Here is an 18,310-nt window from a genome sequence, read left to right as displayed (position 1 = left end):
CTGGCTGCCGCGGGCAGCTCCAGGTCCCGTTTTGGGCTGCCCAGCCCAGGGGGTTCCCACCCTGCGATGGGGGAAGCGAGGTGGCTGAGGACAGGAGGTTGAAACCAGCAGCAATTCGGCCTGGCTGGGGAAACGTCTGCCTAAAAATAGCAGCCAGGCTCTGCGCTGTGACAGCACACACCGGTGTTCCTCCCGCTGCCCCATGTATAATGGATAAGGCGCTGCGCGCGCTGTCGCCGGCTCCTTTCGGCTGTATCGAGGCCGTGAACGTCGGAGATGTTGGACCTGCACCCGGGCTGCTCGGGGGGGATCCTCCTCCCGGGGCTGTGTTCACGGACCCAGGCAGCTAACTCGCCCCCTGGGAGATGCTGCAGGACAGCTGGCGGCCAAAGCAGGGCCAGAACAAATCGCAGCACAACGCAGGGTGATTTATAAGCACGGTTATTTTTACCTGGCCAAACTGGGCAGCGTCCCCCGTTCCCTGCCTGCCCAGCAGCAGCGTGTCCTCGGGCAGGGAGGGAGCCAGGGAGGAGAGCGGGGTCAGCAGCAGCAGCACGCCGTGCTCGGGGCCTCATCCAGGGCGGTGCTGGGACACAGAGATGTGCAGAGCCTGCACAGGGAGAAGGTCTCACGGGCTTTTTAGGTGGAGAGCAGAGGGGTGGATGAACCGAAGCCAGCCGTGGGGGTTTGCCGGGCGAGCAGCTGCGCGGCCCCGGGGTGGGGGCACACGGGGGGAGAGCTCGCTAACGAGCAGCTGCCAATTACCCGGGGTTTGGAGGCACTTTGTGCAGGAATCACAGCCCCCTTCATTGCTCGCACCCTCCCCGGCAGCATGAAGCTGCTGCTTCCCCCTGGGGTGTTCACAAAACAGGAGAGCTCGAATTCCTGCGGACAGAAGAAGCAGGGGGTTTATTCCCCCCCCCCTCCAGCACTGTTTTTTCCTTTGGTGCCTGCCTGCAGGCAACGCAACCCCTAGCAGGGAGGTGAGCTTCAGTGTCAGGAGATGATTTTTAGAAGCGTTTTCTTCCTTCAGATAACCCGAGGGAACCACAGCCCCCCCCGTGCCCCCTGGCATGGCACCACCACGTCCCCCTCCCTCAGTCCCGCTGACCCCGGGGCGCAGCGACCGGGTCCCTTTGCGGTACCCTGGGGACCTGCCCGAGGATGCTGCCCTCAGCGGTGGCCGAGCAGCCTCCCGCGGTGCGGGGACCCCCCCCACCAGTGTCCCCATCCCTGGGGACAGCCAGGCCCTGCCACCTCGCCGCCTGGCACGACGCGGGGCATTGAGGCACACAGCGCGGCTTTGTCCGCCCCGTGCCCGCCGGGCAGGGACCTGTTGCCCTCTGCAGGCTTCCCCAGCCCTGCGCCGGCTCCAAAGCTGCAGCACCCAGGGGAAATGGGGTCCCCAGGGAGCTGGGGGCACCTGGAGGAGCTGGGGACACCCGGGGGAGTTGGGGACCCCCAGGGGAATTGGGGACCCCCAGGGGAGCTGGCCCCACCTGGATCCCTCGGCATCATTTGGGGACCCCTCTGGCCTTGGGGCCATGCCCGCTGGAGCCCTGTGCCCTGTCCCACACAGGGGACATTGCCCCTGCCAGCACGATTCCCACCAAAATAGCAAAAACACCCGGAGCACCAAGGCTGGAAGCAGGTGCCTGGGCTGGGGGGGCCGGGAGGAGGCAGAGGGACACCCCCCCATCGCCTCCCTCACCGCTGCGGGGCTCAGCCAGCAGCAAACTCAGCCCAGGTGGGCTCGGGGGTCCCCAGAGCCACCGCAGAGGGGCCGCCCATCACCCCCACACCCCCCCAAGCTGCTTTTTTCCTATTGCAAAGCCTCCCCCCCCCCCGCCAGCCCTGCGCGCCGCTGCTGTGCCCACGCAGCACCGAGGGGCTGGCAGCCAAGGGGTGCTGCTGGGGGGGCCGGGGCGGGGAGGGACGGGGGCTTGTCCCTTTAAGGGGGGTGGCTGTCACGCAGAGAGCCCTTTTCTTTGCTGGAGAGGGGGACAGGCACCCAGAGGGCACGGTACAGGGCGAGGGACTGCCAGGAGAGGCGAGGGCTGCTCCCAGCTGCAGACAGAGCTGAGCGCACGGGGAGCGGACCGAGTCCGGCACCATGGGTGAGTATGGGGGACAGGGGGGGGCTGCACACGGGGACAGCTGCCACACGGTGCCGGTGGCACGCTCCTGGAGCAGAAAGGCACCACCAAACCCGCCCCCGGCACCAGCAGGCCACGGGCACGCAGGTCCCCGCGGGTGGCAACCTGCGGGGAGGAAGCCTCCGGGTGGCGGGGACGGCATCTTGCTTCCCCACACCGATTCCCGGCCCTGTTCTGCCTCCTGGGACACGTCCCACCACCCCTGCAGCCCCAGGATGGGGAGCTGAGAGCTCCCGCCCGGGCTGAGCCCTGCCACAACTCGTGCCGCTTGTGCGCCTGCAGCCCTGGGGTGCTGGGGTCCCCCCATTGACACCAGAGGCAATAATTATGGCCCCATAGGTACCATGCGGCCCCACAGCAGCTGAGCCAAGGCGCAGGACCCGGGATTGTGCCACACAAGGGCCCTTTCTCTCCTTTCTCTCCTCCCTTCCCCTCCTTTCCCTTCCCCACCGCAGCAGCAGCTTCCTGCAGCCCGCGGGCTTTTTTTGGGGGGAGCCCTGCCAGGCCCTGCCACATCCGTGGGGCCGCTCGCCAACCCCAGCCCCGGGCACCTGCCTGCCTCGATGTTCCCTGGCTGGCATTTAGGCTGGGAAAAAAAAAAAGGAAAAAGGGAAAAAAATAAAAAAAAAGGAAAAGGAAAAGGTTGGTTGGTGCCAGCACAGCCCTCCCCACGGACCCGATGAAATTCAGGGAGCATCACCGTGGGAAGAGCCGGGGGTGACAGCGGGACCCCCCCTTGGTCCCGCCGTGCCCACGCCTGCCCCGTCCAAGGCAAACAGGCGGGGGGGGTCCCCGCGCCCCCACAGCGCTGCCTTTGTTCCCTGTTTGCTCTCGGCCCGGGGTGGCCGCGGGGGGGGCCGTGCGGGGACAATTCCCCATTGTCCTCGGTGCCACCGCGCGACCTTGCTCTGCGCGGAGGGGAGGGCATCGCTGCGGGGCCCAAGGCTCCCTTGTCCTCCAGGGAAGGGAGAGCTGCTGTGGGGTCTGGGGAGGGGGGGGAGCGTGGGTTTGGGAACGCTTCCAGCAGTGCCAAGCCAGGGGGGGGGCAGGGACCCGAGCGCCTTTTTGGCATTCGAGGCACAAGCAGGGGGTGTGGGGGGTACAAACCTGCCCTGAGCCTGCCCGCTCTGCACCTCCAAACCCAGCCCCGTGTGGGGCTGCAGCCCGAGCTCTGCCCGTCCCAAAAACCCCTCTCCCGCCGGCAGGTCTGCTGGAGTGCTGCGCACGATGCCTCATCGGGGCACCCTTCGCCTCGCTGGTGGCCACCGGCCTGTGCTTCTTCGGGGTAGCGCTGTTCTGCGGCTGCGGGCACGAAGCCCTGACGGGCACCGAGCAGCTGATCGAGACCTACTTCTCCAAAAACTACCAGGACTATGAGTATCTCATCGACGTGTAAGTACCCTGCCCGCCGCCTCGCGGGGCTCCTCGCGTCTCCGTCGTGCTCCGTGCCGCGAGGAGGCGGCCGGGGCTCCGCTCGCTGCTGGCACCCTCTGGGTTGTGGCCGGTGCCACTGCTGGACACCCCATCCCGGGCTGCGTTTGCCCCGGGGCAGCCTCACACCAGTGCCGTGGCTGCAGGGCAGGGCCCGGCGGCCGCTCGTTTCCTTTTCACTCCTGTTCTTATCTGACCTCGCTAGGTGCCACGGCACGTGCAGGACGGCCGCACCGGGTAGGTATGGAGGGCGCGGGGGGGCTGGTGCTGCTCTGCAGCCCCCCGTGGCACGGCTCTGCCCCAGCTCACCCCTCTCAGTCCCCTTGGGGACAGCGGCTTCGCCCCTGGGGCGTCACGGGGTGCGTGGGCACAGCGCTCAGGGAGGGTAAGTGGCGGTGTGCAGGCTGCCCCGCCTGGGTCGGGCACCCCAGCACTGCCTGAGCACCCCTGCCCGCTCCTCTCCCCGGCAGCATCCACGCTTTTCAGTATGTCATCTACGGCACGGCCTCCTTCTTCTTCCTCTACGGAGCCCTGCTGCTGGCCGAAGGCTTCTACACCACCGGTGCCGTGCGGCAAATCTTCGGGGACTACAAGACCACCATCTGCGGCAAGGGCCTCAGCGCAACGGTAACCGGGGGCCCGAAAGGGAGGGGAGCGCGAGGCCCCCAGCGAGCTCACTCTTTGCAGCGGGTGTGTCAGTGTTTGGGAAAGTGGCTAGGACATCCTGACAAGGTGATCTTAACCGGGGTTCGGCACCCCTTCGCGCGCCCACAGCGGCTTCGCCGCGCTCGGCACGGCCGAAGGGCAGGAGACGGCGGCCGCCTGGGTTTCGGGGCATCCCGAAGGGAAGCACAGCCCGACTGCCCTCCCTCAGGCTGGGAGCGTCCCCCGGGGACCGAAGCAGCTGACACGGCTGCAGATTTTGCCAGCAAACAAACCTCTCGGTGTTTACACACCAGCTGAGAGAGCCGTGAGCATCCCCACAAGGGTTGGGGCGTGCTGGCAGCCCCAGGCTCTCCAGCCCCGCTGTGTGCGGTGTCCCCAGGGCCGTCCTGTCCGCAGGGAGCTGTGACAAAGTTGCTGGCAAACGGGGCAGCCTGTGGCCTCGGGGAGCGGAGGGGGACGGCTGCGGTTCCCTTCGGGACAATCGGGGTGGCGCGGCGGAGGGAGGGCAGGAGAGCCGCGTTGCCCAGCCCAGGGGTGTGCAGCTGCGCTCCCGCAGAGGCCGAGCCCCGCTGGCACGTGGCTGTGGGATTCCCTCGGCACGGGAAGCGGCGGCTGTCCCGCTGCCACCGGTCACCCCCACGTGCGTGTGACCGTCCCCGAGAGCCAGCCGGGCTCGGGCCGGTGCTCCGCGGGGTGCAGGGGGATGCGCCGGGCTCGGCGGGCGGTGCAGAGCCAGGCACTGGCAGCATCCCGCTCCCTCGCCCCTCCTGCCTGGGGACCCTCGCGCTCCCCTGTCCCCATCCCCGGCCGCACGGTGACGGCGGCCGTGCCCCCGGCTTGTCCTGCCCCTTGCAGTTTGTGGGCATCACCTACGTCCTGACCATCGTCTGGCTGCTGGTCTTCGCCTGCTCCGCGGTGCCGGTCTACATCTACTTCAACACCTGGACCACCTGCCAGTCCATCGCCAACCCCAGCAAGACCTCGGCCAGCATCGGCACCCTGTGTGCGGACGCCAGGATGTACGGTCAGTGCTGCCTTTGCTGCCCCGGGGGCTGCGCTGCTCCCCCCGCACCCTTCCCGCTGGCACCGCGAGGGAACGGGGCTGCCAGGAGGGACGCAGAGCGCAGAGGGGACGGAGGGGGCCTGTGGGGTCCGTGCCCCGGCTCACCCCGCTCCCCGCGGCTCCCCAGGCGTCCTGCCCTGGAACGCTTTCCCCGGGAAGGTGTGCGGCTCCAACCTGCTCTCCATCTGCAAGACCAGCGAGGTGAGCACCTTCCCAGCGCCCTCCCAAGCCCCCCGTGGGGCTGAGCAGACCCGCAGGCGGCACGGGGATGGTGGCAGCCTCTGCGCTCCCCTCCCCGGCTGGCGAGCGGCAGCCCGGGAGCTCACCGCTGTCTTCCCTTGCAGTTCCAAATGACTTTCCACCTCTTCATCGCGGCCTTTGTGGGGGCTGCAGCCACGCTGGTCTCACTGGTGAGTCGGTGCTCCCCCTGCCCGGCCGTTCTCCTCCGCCCGGCGAGGATTTGGGGGCAGAGGACGTCAGAGGTGGTGGGCAAGGACGCGACAGAGCCCGTGCTCGTGTCGTTTTCGTCTGGCACATAAGTGCAGGCGGCGAGCTCAGGTGATAAGGAGGTGGCAGGAGGGGGCCCGGAGGGGCTTTAGGAGGCGAGGAGAGGGGAAGAGGTCCTGCTGCCGTGCACCAAGCCCTGTGCCTTCCCCGGATTGTCCCCTCTCTGCACACCACAAATGGCACTGCGGTGTCCCAGCGGTGCGGCAGGGCCCCGGGGCACGCTGGCCGGGCACTGTGCCGAGGGGGTGCTGGTGCTGGGCGCAGGGGTGCTCAGCGGGCTCCCCCCGGCTCCCAGGCTGGCGCGAGCCTCTCCTCCTTCCCCTCGCTCACTCTCCTCCCGCCCGCAGCTCACCTTCATGATCGCCGCCACCTACAACTTCGCCGTCCTCAAGCTGATGGGCCGAGGCACCAAGTTCTAGGCCGCGAGGTGGAGCCCAGCCAGCCAAACGCCCCCTCTTTTCTCTAACCCCGAGGCTTTAACACTGCAGCCGCCCGACACCAGGTCTCCTGCGTTAACTCTGCCTTCGCCGCTGACTCCCCTCCTCTTCCTCCCTCGCATCCATCGTGCTGAGCGTGACCAAGAAGGAGAGCTTCCCACCAATGGACCCCCCTTCGTGCACTTTTCTCTCTGCGCTCATCATCGGTAACCGGTTCGCTCTGGGGCCAAGCCCTTCGAAACCAGCAAGAGAAGAGGAGGGACTCACTCCAGTGTCCCTGGGATGAGCCAAAGCCTTCGTGCTCCCGGGAGGCAGAAATCCCCGTAGATTGCTCTAAGAGTAGCAAGAAAGAGGCTAGAGAGAAAAGGAAGTTGGCCAAGTCTCGGTACCATTGCTAGAGACTCTCCTGGAGCTGACTGCCGGCACCTCTCATGGATGGAGGATGAGAACAATTTTTTTTTTCCCCTAGTAAAGAAAGATGAATTTACCCCAAAGTGCCTGCTGCAGCCAAGGCAAAGGGCGTTTAGGGCAAGGATCTTCCCGTTGCGGAGAAGAGAGCGCTGACCCCGATGCTGATCAAAGCCCGTGCCCCTAACCCAGCTGCCCCTATTAAGCCTGAAGGAGTTTGGTGCCTGTGGACGAAGGGGACTCTGAGCTTTACGCTCCAGCACCTCCAGGGCCCCCAGCACGGGGCAGGGCAGCAGGAGGCGGCAGGTACGTGTGAGGGGGGCTGCCCTGAGAGCGTAAGGCCAGAGCAGTCCCTTTTGTAGGACAGGACACCCCTCCGGGCCGCTCGTCCCCCTGCGCCTCGCCGCCTCCCAGCTGCGCACGCCAGACGCGGTGGTCCCTTCACAATGGTGCTCTTCTCTCGGGGTGACGTCTGCTTCCCTACCGTTTGCTACGGCAAAGATCTCGATTTGTTTCTCACCTGTGCCAAACGTAACGCCCCCCTCCTCCTGCCCCCACTCTGCCCCTCACTTTTTGTCCTTTTTTTTTTTTTTTTCCTGCGAGTCAGGACGGCCGTCTCGTGGCTAGCCACGCCGGGAAGGACTGGCAGCACCTCGGCTCCAGTCGAAACCCACGAAGAAGGGCAGGAGGGCGGCAGCTCGGTGGGCAGGGGGCTGAACCACGGCCGCTCCCCGCACCCCAGACCCCGCTGGCTTCCCCAGGGCAGGGCAAGGAGCCGGGGGAGACCTTTCCCGCAGCAGCCCAAGGGAAGCCCTCGGCCCGGGTGGTGTGGGTCCATCCCTCGCTGCCAAAACGCAGCTCCCAGCCCTCCCCGCCAGCCGGCGTTTTGTTTCGTCCTTCCCCCACCTCGCCTTAACGCTACGCTTCGTGTTTATTTATGGGAGAAACTACTTTCAGTAGCAGACCGCAGCTCCACCTCGCGTGGGTTTATTTTGTATTTTTTGGTGTCTGTATTATCGATGTTTTTTCTAAGGGCCGGTTTCAGCAGGGGCAAGGATAAAGGGGCCGATCTGCTGAGCAGAGCGTTCGAAGGATCCTTGCTGCTGGCTGCTGAACGAGGTTGGCCAGGCTACCGACGCACACGGGCTGGGGAGGGGGAGATGCCAGCTGGGGCCGCGGGGTGGGGAGAAACCAGGCAAGATCTGGGAATTCACTTCAACGCCATCTCTCCTGGGGGTTTGCTGGTTTGTTTATTCTTTTTTTTTTTTTCTTTCGTGTTGATTTAACAACAAATAACCAGACCCTCCTTCCCACCCTCGTCCCCAGACCCCAAGCACACACACGCACGCACACACACACACAAGCACACACAAAGAGCGTTAATCAACTGAAAGTGTTTCCTTCATTTCTGATCTAGAATTTCAACTTGCTAACAAGCAATAAAAAGGAGCAAGTTTTTAAAGACTTATCTTACAAGATGTATTTTATAAAAATTAAAGAAAATAAATTAAAATTAAGAACATTCTGAACAAGGTACCTGTCTGCGTCTGTTTGTTGCTCTGGTCTCGGTCTCCCCCGTCCCCCAGGGAGGGAAGGGGAGCACTTGTCCACTCCACGTGTGGGCCCACAGCCCCTTTCTCCTTCCCATTTCGTCCAGGGGGGCCACGTCCCCAACCCTGAGTCCAGTCCCTTTGTTCCCTTATCACCGCTGTCTCTCCTCCAGACCCGCAGAGGTCTTTCAAGAAGCCCTGAAAGCTGGGGTCTCTCAGGAAGCCCTTGCTTTTGGGGCAAGGTGAGGAGCTGCTGCCCTTCAATGCCCTGCTTACACGGTGCCAGCCTCTGCCTTGTCCCCTAAGGTGGCATCTGTAGCACGGACACCACAAAACAAATCAGCACGGCTCAAGCACACAGCTTGCAGCACACCATGCACTTGGTACAAGCACATCAGAGCCCCTCAGGACGAGCAGCTCTCGCTTGCAGAGAGCCCTGGCTGAAAGAAGGTGGCCTCAGCCGGGCACAAGGGCAGACCTGACAATTTCAGGGTGCTATAAACCCAAGTCCTGTGCTCTGCGGGCAGCCAGAGGGACATTTGCAGCCAGGCCACGCGCAGTTTGTGTGCAGGTGTCAAAAATAACAGACCCAAACGCTGCTCTGCTCAGAAATCGCCCCCAAAACACCCTGTTTCGGGTCATTCCCTCCAGGAGCAGCGCTCTGAGCCCTTTGGGGAGCGAGGCCGTGGAGTGATGCTCCCAGCCTGGGTCCCACCCCGGCTCGCAGAAACCCGCGGGGCCGTGGCTGGCATCAACGGGGCCCTTTGTTCCCGTGCTCCCAGCTGCCAGCACCCTCCTCGCCCCACGCTGAAAGGGCCCTGTGTGAGCGGGATGGGAACAACACCACGGCTCTTCGCGGGGAGCGGGGCTGTGTGGGGTGGGAGGCTTGGGGACGGTGCGAGGCGGTGTGTGCATGGCCAGGAGATGGGCACGAGGGCTGAGGGACGCGTGTGGGCTCCTGTGTGGGCTCCTCAGGGCTCCTGTGGCTCTGTCTGGTGATGAACTGGCCCAGAGGGAGCTCTGACAGGGAGCTGCCGGCTCTGTCCCCACGGCCGGTGGTTGAAGCACGGCTGCACCACAGCAAGGAGCCGGCCCCGAGGTCCCTGTGGAGCTGCCAGCTCAGGGGGCTGAGCAGGGGGCAGGAGGAGGAGGCAGGGCCGGCCCCATCCCCATCCCCATCCCATCCCCATCCCCATCCCATCCCCATCCCCATCCCCTGCCCGCCGCTCCCGGCCCTCCGGCTCCCCCCCGCGGCCGCTGCCGGGGCTGTGCGGGGCTGTATGGGGTCGGGGACAGGAGCCGGCCCTGGAGGGGAAACCTTTTATTTCCCCATCTCTTCGTCCCAGGAGCCGCGTTCCCTGGGGTTTGCAGGCAGCCGCTGTCAGCGGGGCCGTCGCCTCCCCCCCCAGCCGAGCTGCCCCACGTTTTTGTAAATACATCGCACGTCAAGTGAGTTGGTGGCTCCGATGCCTCTAGGCAGATCCTTGCAGGCGTTAGATGCCGCCTCACCAAACCCTGTGACTCCTCCGAGGCTGGCACCCTCTGCCACCAGGTCGCGTTGGCTTTTTCTCAGCTGTGTTTTGAAACAGCAGAGGAGGCTGGAGGCCCTCAGATACTCCAGCATACCTTTAAAAGCAGAATTTCCAAGGACTTGAAACCGTATCAATGCCTCTGGAAGCACAGATAAGCAAGCAGACATCAGAGAAAAAACAAGCTAGAGGTTCTGCCAACAGAAACAGTAGGCAAGGACTGTGCAAACACAAAGACAGCCTCCCAAAATAAGTGACCGTCCTGGCAGGACAGCAGAAGAGAACAGTCCCCATATGCTGATTTCTGTCCCAGCATCCCATGGAAATCACGTCTGGTTACAGCCCCCTGGAGCAGGAGGGACCAGGTCCAAGATTGCAGGAAGAAATCAAAGGAAAGCATGGCTTGCTGCTGAGAGCCCCGGCCGAAAATTAACATATAGTGACAGAAGGAAGCAGTGTGGAATATTTGTTATGAAAGTGTCTTCTGATGTGCTCTTGGAAAGATAAAACTGGTCAGTGGATTCAGCTTGTAAATAAGCTATACTTACTCAACGACTGTTCAGGAATAACCAGCCCCTTTGTTTCAAATTTGGTGACATCTCTCAGCCAGTTGCCACAACTGACCCAGCTTCACCTCCCATTCAGGAGAACAGTCACTGGCTTGAACTCTGATAAATCAAAAAGTCAACACTTCCTGAATTCACTTGGGTACATCCATGTTTTATTTGCTTAAATAAAGGTAGAATCTCAGTTTTACAGTTCCAGTTCCGTAGCAATAGCAACAACTGCAGCAGCATGAGTGGACACAGGGAGAGGACAGCTGTTGGCACTGAACTTTGCAACAGAGAGTTCAAGATCCCGGCTCCTTCGGAAGTTGTGCGTATCATTTAGAATAAATTAAACAATTTAAATATATTATACTATACTTTTAGATGGATTTTTTAAAACACATAAGCCTAATAAAATATTTTTTGTTTTAAAAAGGCAATCCAACATCTGTTAGGAACAAAAGATGCTGCGCAGCACCCTCCAGGGAGCACACACTGTTTGCACAGCCTGTGAACCATGAGGCTCTCGAGCTTCTGCCAGGAGCATCAACACGCACCCGAGGTACAGCAAACAGCACGCTGTGTGCGTATTCCTCCTGCACCACAGGCTGCTCAGTCCCTGCCCTCGCCCTCCAGAGGTACAGTCCTCACATAGATCACAAGATCCGTGCTGGGACTGGGGCAGTTTCACCTGCAGGGAGCTTCCTCTGCAGCCCCCACGCCAGGCTGGGCAGCAAACAGGAGCCTGAGCCCAGATGGCCTCTGTGGGAACAAGCGCCAGTGGAACGTGTCTGTTGGGAGCAGAACCACAGGTCACAGTTTGGGATCTTGAAGGAAATATTAAGCTGTGTTGAACTGAAGAAAAATCTAGAGGTCAGACATTGTTAAATAAATAGTAACATTAATTTTAAAATCCTGTAAAAATATGTTGCACCTACAGAGGCAGAGCCTTCTCTTATACTTCAAGGGACCTGATTTTCCAGAGGCTGCAAGCACTCCCTATCCGTTCCTGTGAATGGGAGCGTTGAGCCCCGTACAGAAATCAGACCCCTCCAAAGCACTTTGTATTAAAGCTTCAGCCCCTTCCACGTGTGGCTGCCCTGTGAGAAGGGCAGCATCACCCTGAGTTCCCAGAGGAGACACCCTGCGAGTTCAGAGACTGCTGGGGGACGGGGGTTAGCTGCCACCAGCCAGTGTGAGACAGAGACTATCCTGCTCTGAAGCAGAGGATACGAGGCTGCTCTACGTGAGCTACGCGCTTTGCTATCCAGTAGCTCGTCACAGTGGGACTGCATTCAGCAGCTAGCGGATACACACTCAGGAAAGCTCTTCCCGTGACAGGCTCCTACGTGCTTACAGGCAAAGTCACAGCTTTGAACAAACACTCGCACGGGAAGTTGCAGGACATTGAGGTTACAATGGCAAAGACGGCAGCCAGCGAGCGCTGACCTCTCTGCTACACACAAATAGCTGGGGACGAACACCTAGCAGGGGGCAGGAGCTGGGGTTAGCAAAGCCTGGCATCCGTTCCTAGAAGGCTTCCTGCCACCCCCCGTGTTTTTCAGCCACCTTGAACAGAAGTGGAATCAGTCCAGATCTCTCCACAGTGGGCTGAACACAGCTGCCATTAACAAGGGCCAATTAACTGAGCAGACATTTGCTACCAGTAGTACGTCAGTGGAGTTACAGACAAAACGCATTTGATTCTCCTGTAGGGACAAGGGCCAGGGCAATGGCGTGAGTTAACCGTGCTGAGCAGCACCGTCCCTGACAGACCAGGTGAGAACATTGCAGCATCTAAATAGGAACGTCTATGTTAAAGCAACCGCAGGTGCTGACCCACCAGCTAACAAAGCACGGCGGTCACGGCCCCACGCACAGGAGGGGATTTAGCAGCTGCCCACGCATGAGCCAGCCACCTGCACACTGAGGAGACATCCCTCCCACCTTCCATCCCGTCTGCCAGAGCACATCGTCTGAACACAGCGATTACCTCTGGCAGAAACCGGCTGAGGATTCGTGCTCCAGGTCTCCTGAACTCCTGAGTAACTCTAAACCCTTTGACATGACCTGGTGAGTGCCCACATTGGTATTTTTCATCCAGGGCTATTCAAGATATGAGAAGCAAGATCTGGTTGGGCCTCCAGAAGAGACAAGGGGACATATACTGAACAAGCAGCAACCAGTCTCTCCACAAAATAACATCCATACAAGACAACGTTAAAGGTGGGGAAAAACAGACCAGAAACAGGCAGCTACAAGAAGGGATGCTGCAACATTCGGTTTCTTCTGTCCTTTGTATGTTGTTTTGTAACAGAGTTCTAACAATTCCTATTACAATTCAGTCTCAGGACAGAATGCATTGATCCCAAGGAACAGATACACACATCTCACCACGCTAGTACCCGGCATTCTCACAGTTGTGTGGGCTACAGCCTCCCCAACAGGTTTCACTCGGCATGCTGAGCAGACTTTCCTTTGGCAGTAAGGTCATGAGTTCAGTGGGTCTAGTATTTTTGGAGTTCAGGACTAAAATACCTCAAAGAGTGTCTGGAGCGCCCTCAGCTTTGTTCCGCAGGCAGTTCTCAGTACAGATCAAAATTCACTGTCTTTAGTTTAACCCAGTCCCTTAAGCCTGCTAGAACAGGCAGAGATGGAAGCAGGACTACATTTGCATGCTCTGACAGCTCCCTCCTGTAGATACATCCTTCGTGCCCAGAAACTCCAGCCAGAATTCAGACAGTAAGGCTGCAAACTCCCCAGTGAGCAAACCGCCTATTGTCCTTGCGGCCGCCGTCCTCAGAGCGCCCCAGAGCTGCCCGCACTTATTCCGACCCAGCCGCCGGTCCAAGCGATGTTCCCGAAGCAGCAGCAGCCTCTCCTAACAGCAGGAGGACCCCGACTTGGAGCTGGAGTGCAGGTCGATGGTGTGGCCCAGCATGCAGTGCTCTAGCTGCTCCTCCACCGCCAGCACCTGCCGCACGGCCTCCTCGAAGGCCACGGCCACGTTGGTGTCATCCTTGGCGCTGGTCTCCAGGTAGGGGTAGCTGCCGTTCTCCAGGCACCAGGCCTGCGCCTCCTCCGTGCTCACCTGCCTTTCCAGCTTGTCGATCTTGTTGCCCAGAACCACGAAGGGGAAGTGTTCGGGGTCCTTCACGTCAGCGTAATAGACGAACTCCTTCTGCCAGTTACTGAGGTTCTCAAAGCTCTGCCGGTCGTCCACGCTGAAGGTCAGCAGGCAGCAGTCGGCTCCCCTGTAAAAGGGGGTTCGCAGGCTCTTGAATCTCTCCTGCCCCGCAGTGTCCCAAATCTGGAGGGTCACAAAACGCCCGTCCACCTCCAGGTCCCGGTTTAAGAACTCCACACCGATCGTGTGGAAAGCCTGCGAGTCGAACTTGTTGGTGACGTACCGGTTCATGAGGGAGCTCTTCCCAACTCCACCATCCCCAAGCAGAATGACCTTTAAGAGCAAGGACTTCCCACTCATTGCAGCAGGATGGGAGGGCCACAGGACCAAGGCAATCTACAGGGTCCAGAAACAGTGCAGAACACCTCTCTGAATCACAAATTCCACAGCAAGTCACCCAGCTGAGGACCTAGAGCTCCAGTCTCTTGTAGCGTAAGACTGACTTGGACTCCACATGAACTTAGCAGAGATGAAAGAAGGAAATCCGCGCCCCTGGGATCTCTCCCAGTTGTTCTGGTCCCCGTCAGAAATTAAGCAGCAGAGTTGAGACTGGTGCACGCTGGAATAAAGAATGCAACGTTTGTGCTCCTCACCATTATGCTGGGACTTCCAAGAGGTTTATGAAATAACCGCAAGTCCACCCTAGATTTCAAGTAGAATAGTGTAACAGCAGCCTTCTGCTATTGTCCGAGCTCTGCATTATTTCAGGGAAAGTACAGAGTGAGACTCCAACTTGTAGATTTTGATGCAGGTGCACAGGAAAGAATAGAACATGGAACTGCCATCCCCGTTTCTGAACAAGTTTTGGAAATAGGAGATAATCTCTTACTAGAGCAGCTGGTAGAGATGGCAATTAGGCAAGTTTTCCGGCACACAACTCTTCCATCAGGTCTGAAATGGAAGCAGCAGGTCTCCACACTAAGAGCAAGGTGAGAACAGCTGTTGAGTGTCAGTTACGTATTAATTCCACTACATTTGAAGAAAACTTTGTGTACCTGAAAGCTTATCTAGTTTCACCAAACACACCAATCACCCGTTAAACATCTCCTCTTGTCTGCGTCCTCAGGCTAGCACAGAAACAGCAAAATACCCCCAGGGATCACGACCACCACCAGGCCTTCCTTTCCTACTGTACAATCACTAGCTAAGTCATTTCTCCCATCTGACTGGAAGGATGTAAGCGATGTTCGGGCCTAACATCAATATAAGTCATCCAGCAAACCAGTTCTTAATCACCCCAAGAACGCTGACTCACCTCAGAAGTGGAACTGTGCGTGTTTGCTGTGCGTGTTGTCTCCAGCTCGGAAGAGGTTTCCTGGGTAAAGAGACCCTGCTTCTCTGCTGCTCCTTCTTGGCAATGCTTTTCGCAGTCCGGTTTGCTAGGGCACAGGTGCAGGTTCACATTGCAACAAGCCCAACACCACGGCCTCCTTAGTCAGCAGCCGCAGGAAAGAGGCCAAGAGCCAGCCAGTCCTCCCTCTCCCAGGGGCATTCTATGAGTGAAGGTAAATGCCTGACACAGAAGAAGAGATTTGTTTTGCTGCTGTCTGTACTGTACCTGCTCTAGAAATACAGCACTTCTCTCTCCAGGACTCTCCAGGGAATGCCTTCCTCCAGCATAAGTCACTAAAAGGAAACAAACACCCGTCAGTGAGGTTGCCATAGCTGGGCTCAGCGCACTGCCTTTCAATCTGTGAGGCTGAGCCAGGCTGGGCAAACAACAGATGAGTTTTAGGGCGCTGAAAGTACAGAGCTGGTAAGTGGAGTAAAATAGCCAGGAGCAAGGGGTGAGGACACAGTTCCCTTTACCAGGGGTAAAATGGATCGCTGATCATTCCTGACCAGGGCTGGAATGTTGTGGATGCTAAACCCCAAATAAGAGAAAAGGAAGGAGCTGTGGCACAGCCCGTGTCTCACCTCGAAATGCAGGAAGCTGACGGCTTTGCCCTGCCTGCCCACACGCTCTGGAACCTGATGGAAGACCGGCCGTGTGCCTGCACCTGCCCACACGGGGAGCGAGCCCGGTGGGGAAGGCGGCACTCGGGCCGGCCCTGGGGGCTCTCAGCCCCTTCAGAGCCCTGCGGGCGGGGTTCCCCTTTCGGAGCTCTCAGCCACGAGCCCCGATCTCGAACAGGCTCCTCGCTCTCACTTCCCCAGCCCTCAGCAGGGCCAAGCGGGCGGGCCGGGCCCGGGCCCAGGCCGGTGCCTGCTGAGGCGCCACAGCGGGCCCTGAGGCGGCACCGGGACAGCCGGGCCCTGCCCCCCCCACCTCCCCCGGGCCCGTGATGCCCGGGAACGACCGCCGGGCCCCGGGGAACAGCTCCAGGCAGCGGACGGGGCCCCGCGGCCTCCTGCCCTGCCCCTCGGAGCGGTGCGGGCCGCTCCCGGGGCCGCCCCGTCCCCTTTTATCCCGCCCCCCCCCCCCTTACCGGCCGGGCCCCCTCCCGGTGCCGCCGCCGCCGCCGCCGCCGGGGCAGGTGCCGGCCCCACCCCGCGCATGCGCAGCGCAGGCGCCCTGCCGGCGGGCGGGGCCGCTCCCTCAGGGGGGTGGAGGGGCCGTGTGAGGAGGGGGCTCGGCGCTGCCCCTCAGCGGGCACCCGCAGGAAACCCCCGGGGGGACCCCACACGGCACGGGGCTGAAGTGCCCGGGTTATTTCGGACACCCCCGGGGGCTGGCAGAGAGACGGGGGGTGCCGCGCAGGGTGCAGGTGGCTGGGCACATGGCCCCTGCTCGGGTGGGCCTGCCGAGCCCCCCAGCCCAGCCCATGTCTGACCGGCAATGTCGGGGTGCCCCCGGCTCGGTGTTACCCCTGCTGAGCCCTTGCTCCCGGGATGAGCAAGCTCCTGTTTGCAAAGCTGCCCTCCCGGGCGTTATTTCACGAGCAGTGATAACTTCTGGGCTCCTGGGGCAGGTGTTGGTGCGTGCCGAGCTGCTGCCTCAGCTGCTGCTCGCCGCCCCGTTACGGCTCTCCCCCTGCACACCCACACCCCACACACCCCACACACCCACCCGCACCCTCCCAGCCACCCCAGGGCAGGTGTTGGTGTTCCCTCGCAGTTTGTGCACTCAGGAGCTGCAGAAGATGCACGGGTGGGGATCCAGGGGGCTGCCTCGGCTTAGTGTGGTGGCAACACCCGCGGTCATCCCCTCCGTGCAAAGCCGTGGGGTCAAACCCTCTCCTGGCTGAGTCAGACAGGGCAGTGCAGGGGAGCCGGTGCCCATCGCGGCCTCAAGCCCTGATCCCAATTCTCCCCGTGCTGCTGAGCGCCAGGTATTTGTCTGGCAGGGCCCGGATTCCTCCTGCCGGTGACTCAGCCGCCTCCTCCGCAGCGCCGGCCACAGCTCGCTGCCCGATAAAGCCATGGGAGGAAAGTGCCCCAGGAGCAGCGGGACGGCCCAGCGGGAACCAACACGGATATTTCCAGGATGTACATGGCTCACCCGGCACCTGGCCCTTCGAGGAAGGTGCAAGGGCATCCTCCGTGCCCGTGCTGCCAAAGCCATGATGTTCTGGGGGACATCAGGCCAGCAGGCATCCAGCATCCCAGCCTCCCACGCCACTGGCAGCCCCGTGCTGATACGTGCTGGGGTGAACGGGGAGGGAGGGAGGGACGGGGTTGCCATAAAGGCCTGCTCTGTAATGGTTCTCCCCTTGGGGGCCAACCCTCTCACAATAGCGGGGGCATTTTGGGTGCTGGGTTGCAGCATGGACTTGCCCTTGTCCTTGCAGCTGAAGGTGCGGGGTTTGGGCAAGGCAGCCGGTACCTCCCCGTGGTGATTTCGGTGGGGATGTGGGGGAGCTTGCTCGGTTCAGCAGAGCGGGGGATGCTGAAGCAGCGTGAAGGTGCTGAACCCACTGCCTGGGCCAGTTCCTGACCCATCTGTGACCCATCCACCACCCCCTTCATGGAAGGGGCTCTGTGACAGGCAGGAGCAGCTTGCACGAGGGGCCTGGGGGCCTCTCCCCGGCAGGGACGATGACAACTGGCCGTTACTGGGGGAGCAGCAGCCCCCTGACTGCCCTGAAGGAAACCACAAACCCTGCTGGGGTGACAAACAGCTGCTGACACCCCGGCACGTGGGGATGGCCGGAGGGCAGCCCCAGCATGTTGGTATGGGGTTGGTACACCCAGGAGAGGGACTTCGGGGTGCTGCAGGGGCACTGCCCTTACCCCACAGAAAACCCCACACCGCCCTGACACAGCACAGCAACACCAGCTGGGTGCCTCCAGCCGTGTTTGAAGGGTGAAAGCGGCCGCAGCCCTGCAAACTGTTATTTGCAGTCCTTGCTGTGGGGCGTGGGTGCAGGCACAGCCAGATTGGTGCCACACAGGGACGGGTACAATAGTCCCATGTTTGTCCCCGGCTAGGGACACCAGCCAAAATTTAGCTGGCAGATCTGCCTCCACCTCCTCTGCAAGCAGGCACAGCAGCCCGTGCGGTGGCCCCAGAGGCCAGGTGGAGGGGATAAAGTCCTGTGGCACCTCAGTGCAGGCTTGGGGGGCACCAGCAGAGCCCAGCTCCCCCTCACCGCGCAGGACCAGGAACAGTTTATAGGGTACCCAAAGGACTGAGCCCAATGACCCACCCTTGCAAGGCTGGGAAGAGCTCCTTGAGCCAAGCGTGGCTGGAGGTGAAGGGAAGGGCTGTGCCAGGCAGCGAGGGGAGAGCTCTGCCCTGAGGGCAGACCCAGCACCCATGGGAGCTGGGTAGCTCAAGCACACAGCAGGAAGGCCATGAGTAACCTCTGGTAACACACCAAGGAACCATTATGGCAATGGGACAACTGGTGGCACTAATTGAGCCTCAGAGGGGCACCAGCACAAC

General features: G+C 61.0%; 2 protein-coding genes across 6 annotated transcripts; one reads left to right on the top strand and one right to left on the bottom strand.

Moving 5' to 3' along the window:
- Positions 1–1,970: 1,970 nt before the first annotated feature.
- On the top strand, positions 1,971–8,190 carry PLP1 (proteolipid protein 1). 2 transcript variants are annotated; one of them, XM_032196064.1, is made up of 7 exons: positions 1,971–2,117; positions 3,362–3,548; positions 4,058–4,214; positions 5,109–5,277; positions 5,444–5,517; positions 5,661–5,726; positions 6,171–8,190. In XM_032196064.1, exons 1-7 carry the CDS (start codon positions 2,114–2,116, stop codon positions 6,240–6,242), a joined length of 729 nt encoding a protein of 242 aa, XP_032051955.1. In that variant the 5' UTR covers positions 1,971–2,113; the 3' UTR covers positions 6,243–8,190. The 2 variants fall into 2 exon arrangements, with proteins under 2 accessions (XP_032051955.1, XP_032051954.1); XM_032196063.1 differs by having other exon boundaries at positions 4,058–4,319.
- A 2,494-nt stretch (positions 8,191–10,684) lies between these two features.
- On the bottom strand, positions 10,685–15,937 carry RAB9B (RAB9B, member RAS oncogene family). 4 transcript variants are annotated; one of them, XM_032196247.1, is made up of 4 exons: positions 15,912–15,937; positions 15,041–15,108; positions 14,738–14,861; positions 10,685–14,400 (listed from the first exon to the last, which is right to left on the bottom strand). In XM_032196247.1, the coding sequence occupies exon 4, from the start codon at positions 13,780–13,782 to the stop codon at positions 13,177–13,179; it is 606 nt and encodes a 201-aa protein (XP_032052138.1). In that variant the 5' UTR covers positions 13,783–14,400; positions 14,738–14,861; positions 15,041–15,108; positions 15,912–15,937; the 3' UTR covers positions 10,685–13,176. The 4 variants fall into 4 exon arrangements, with proteins under 4 accessions (XP_032052138.1, XP_032052135.1, XP_032052136.1 ...); XM_032196244.1 differs by having other exon boundaries at positions 14,738–15,108; XM_032196245.1 differs by lacking the exon at positions 15,041–15,108 and having other exon boundaries at positions 14,738–14,995; positions 15,912–15,928.
- Between the last annotated feature and the right edge of the window lie 2,373 nt (positions 15,938–18,310).

Source organism: Aythya fuligula, chromosome 13 (assembly GCF_009819795.1).
Source record: "Aythya fuligula isolate bAytFul2 chromosome 13, bAytFul2.pri, whole genome shotgun sequence".
Lineage (NCBI taxonomy): Eukaryota > Metazoa > Chordata > Aves > Anseriformes > Anatidae > Aythya > Aythya fuligula.
The sequence above is the reverse complement of the archived record's forward strand: the minus strand, read 5'-3'. Positions and strand labels throughout refer to the sequence as shown.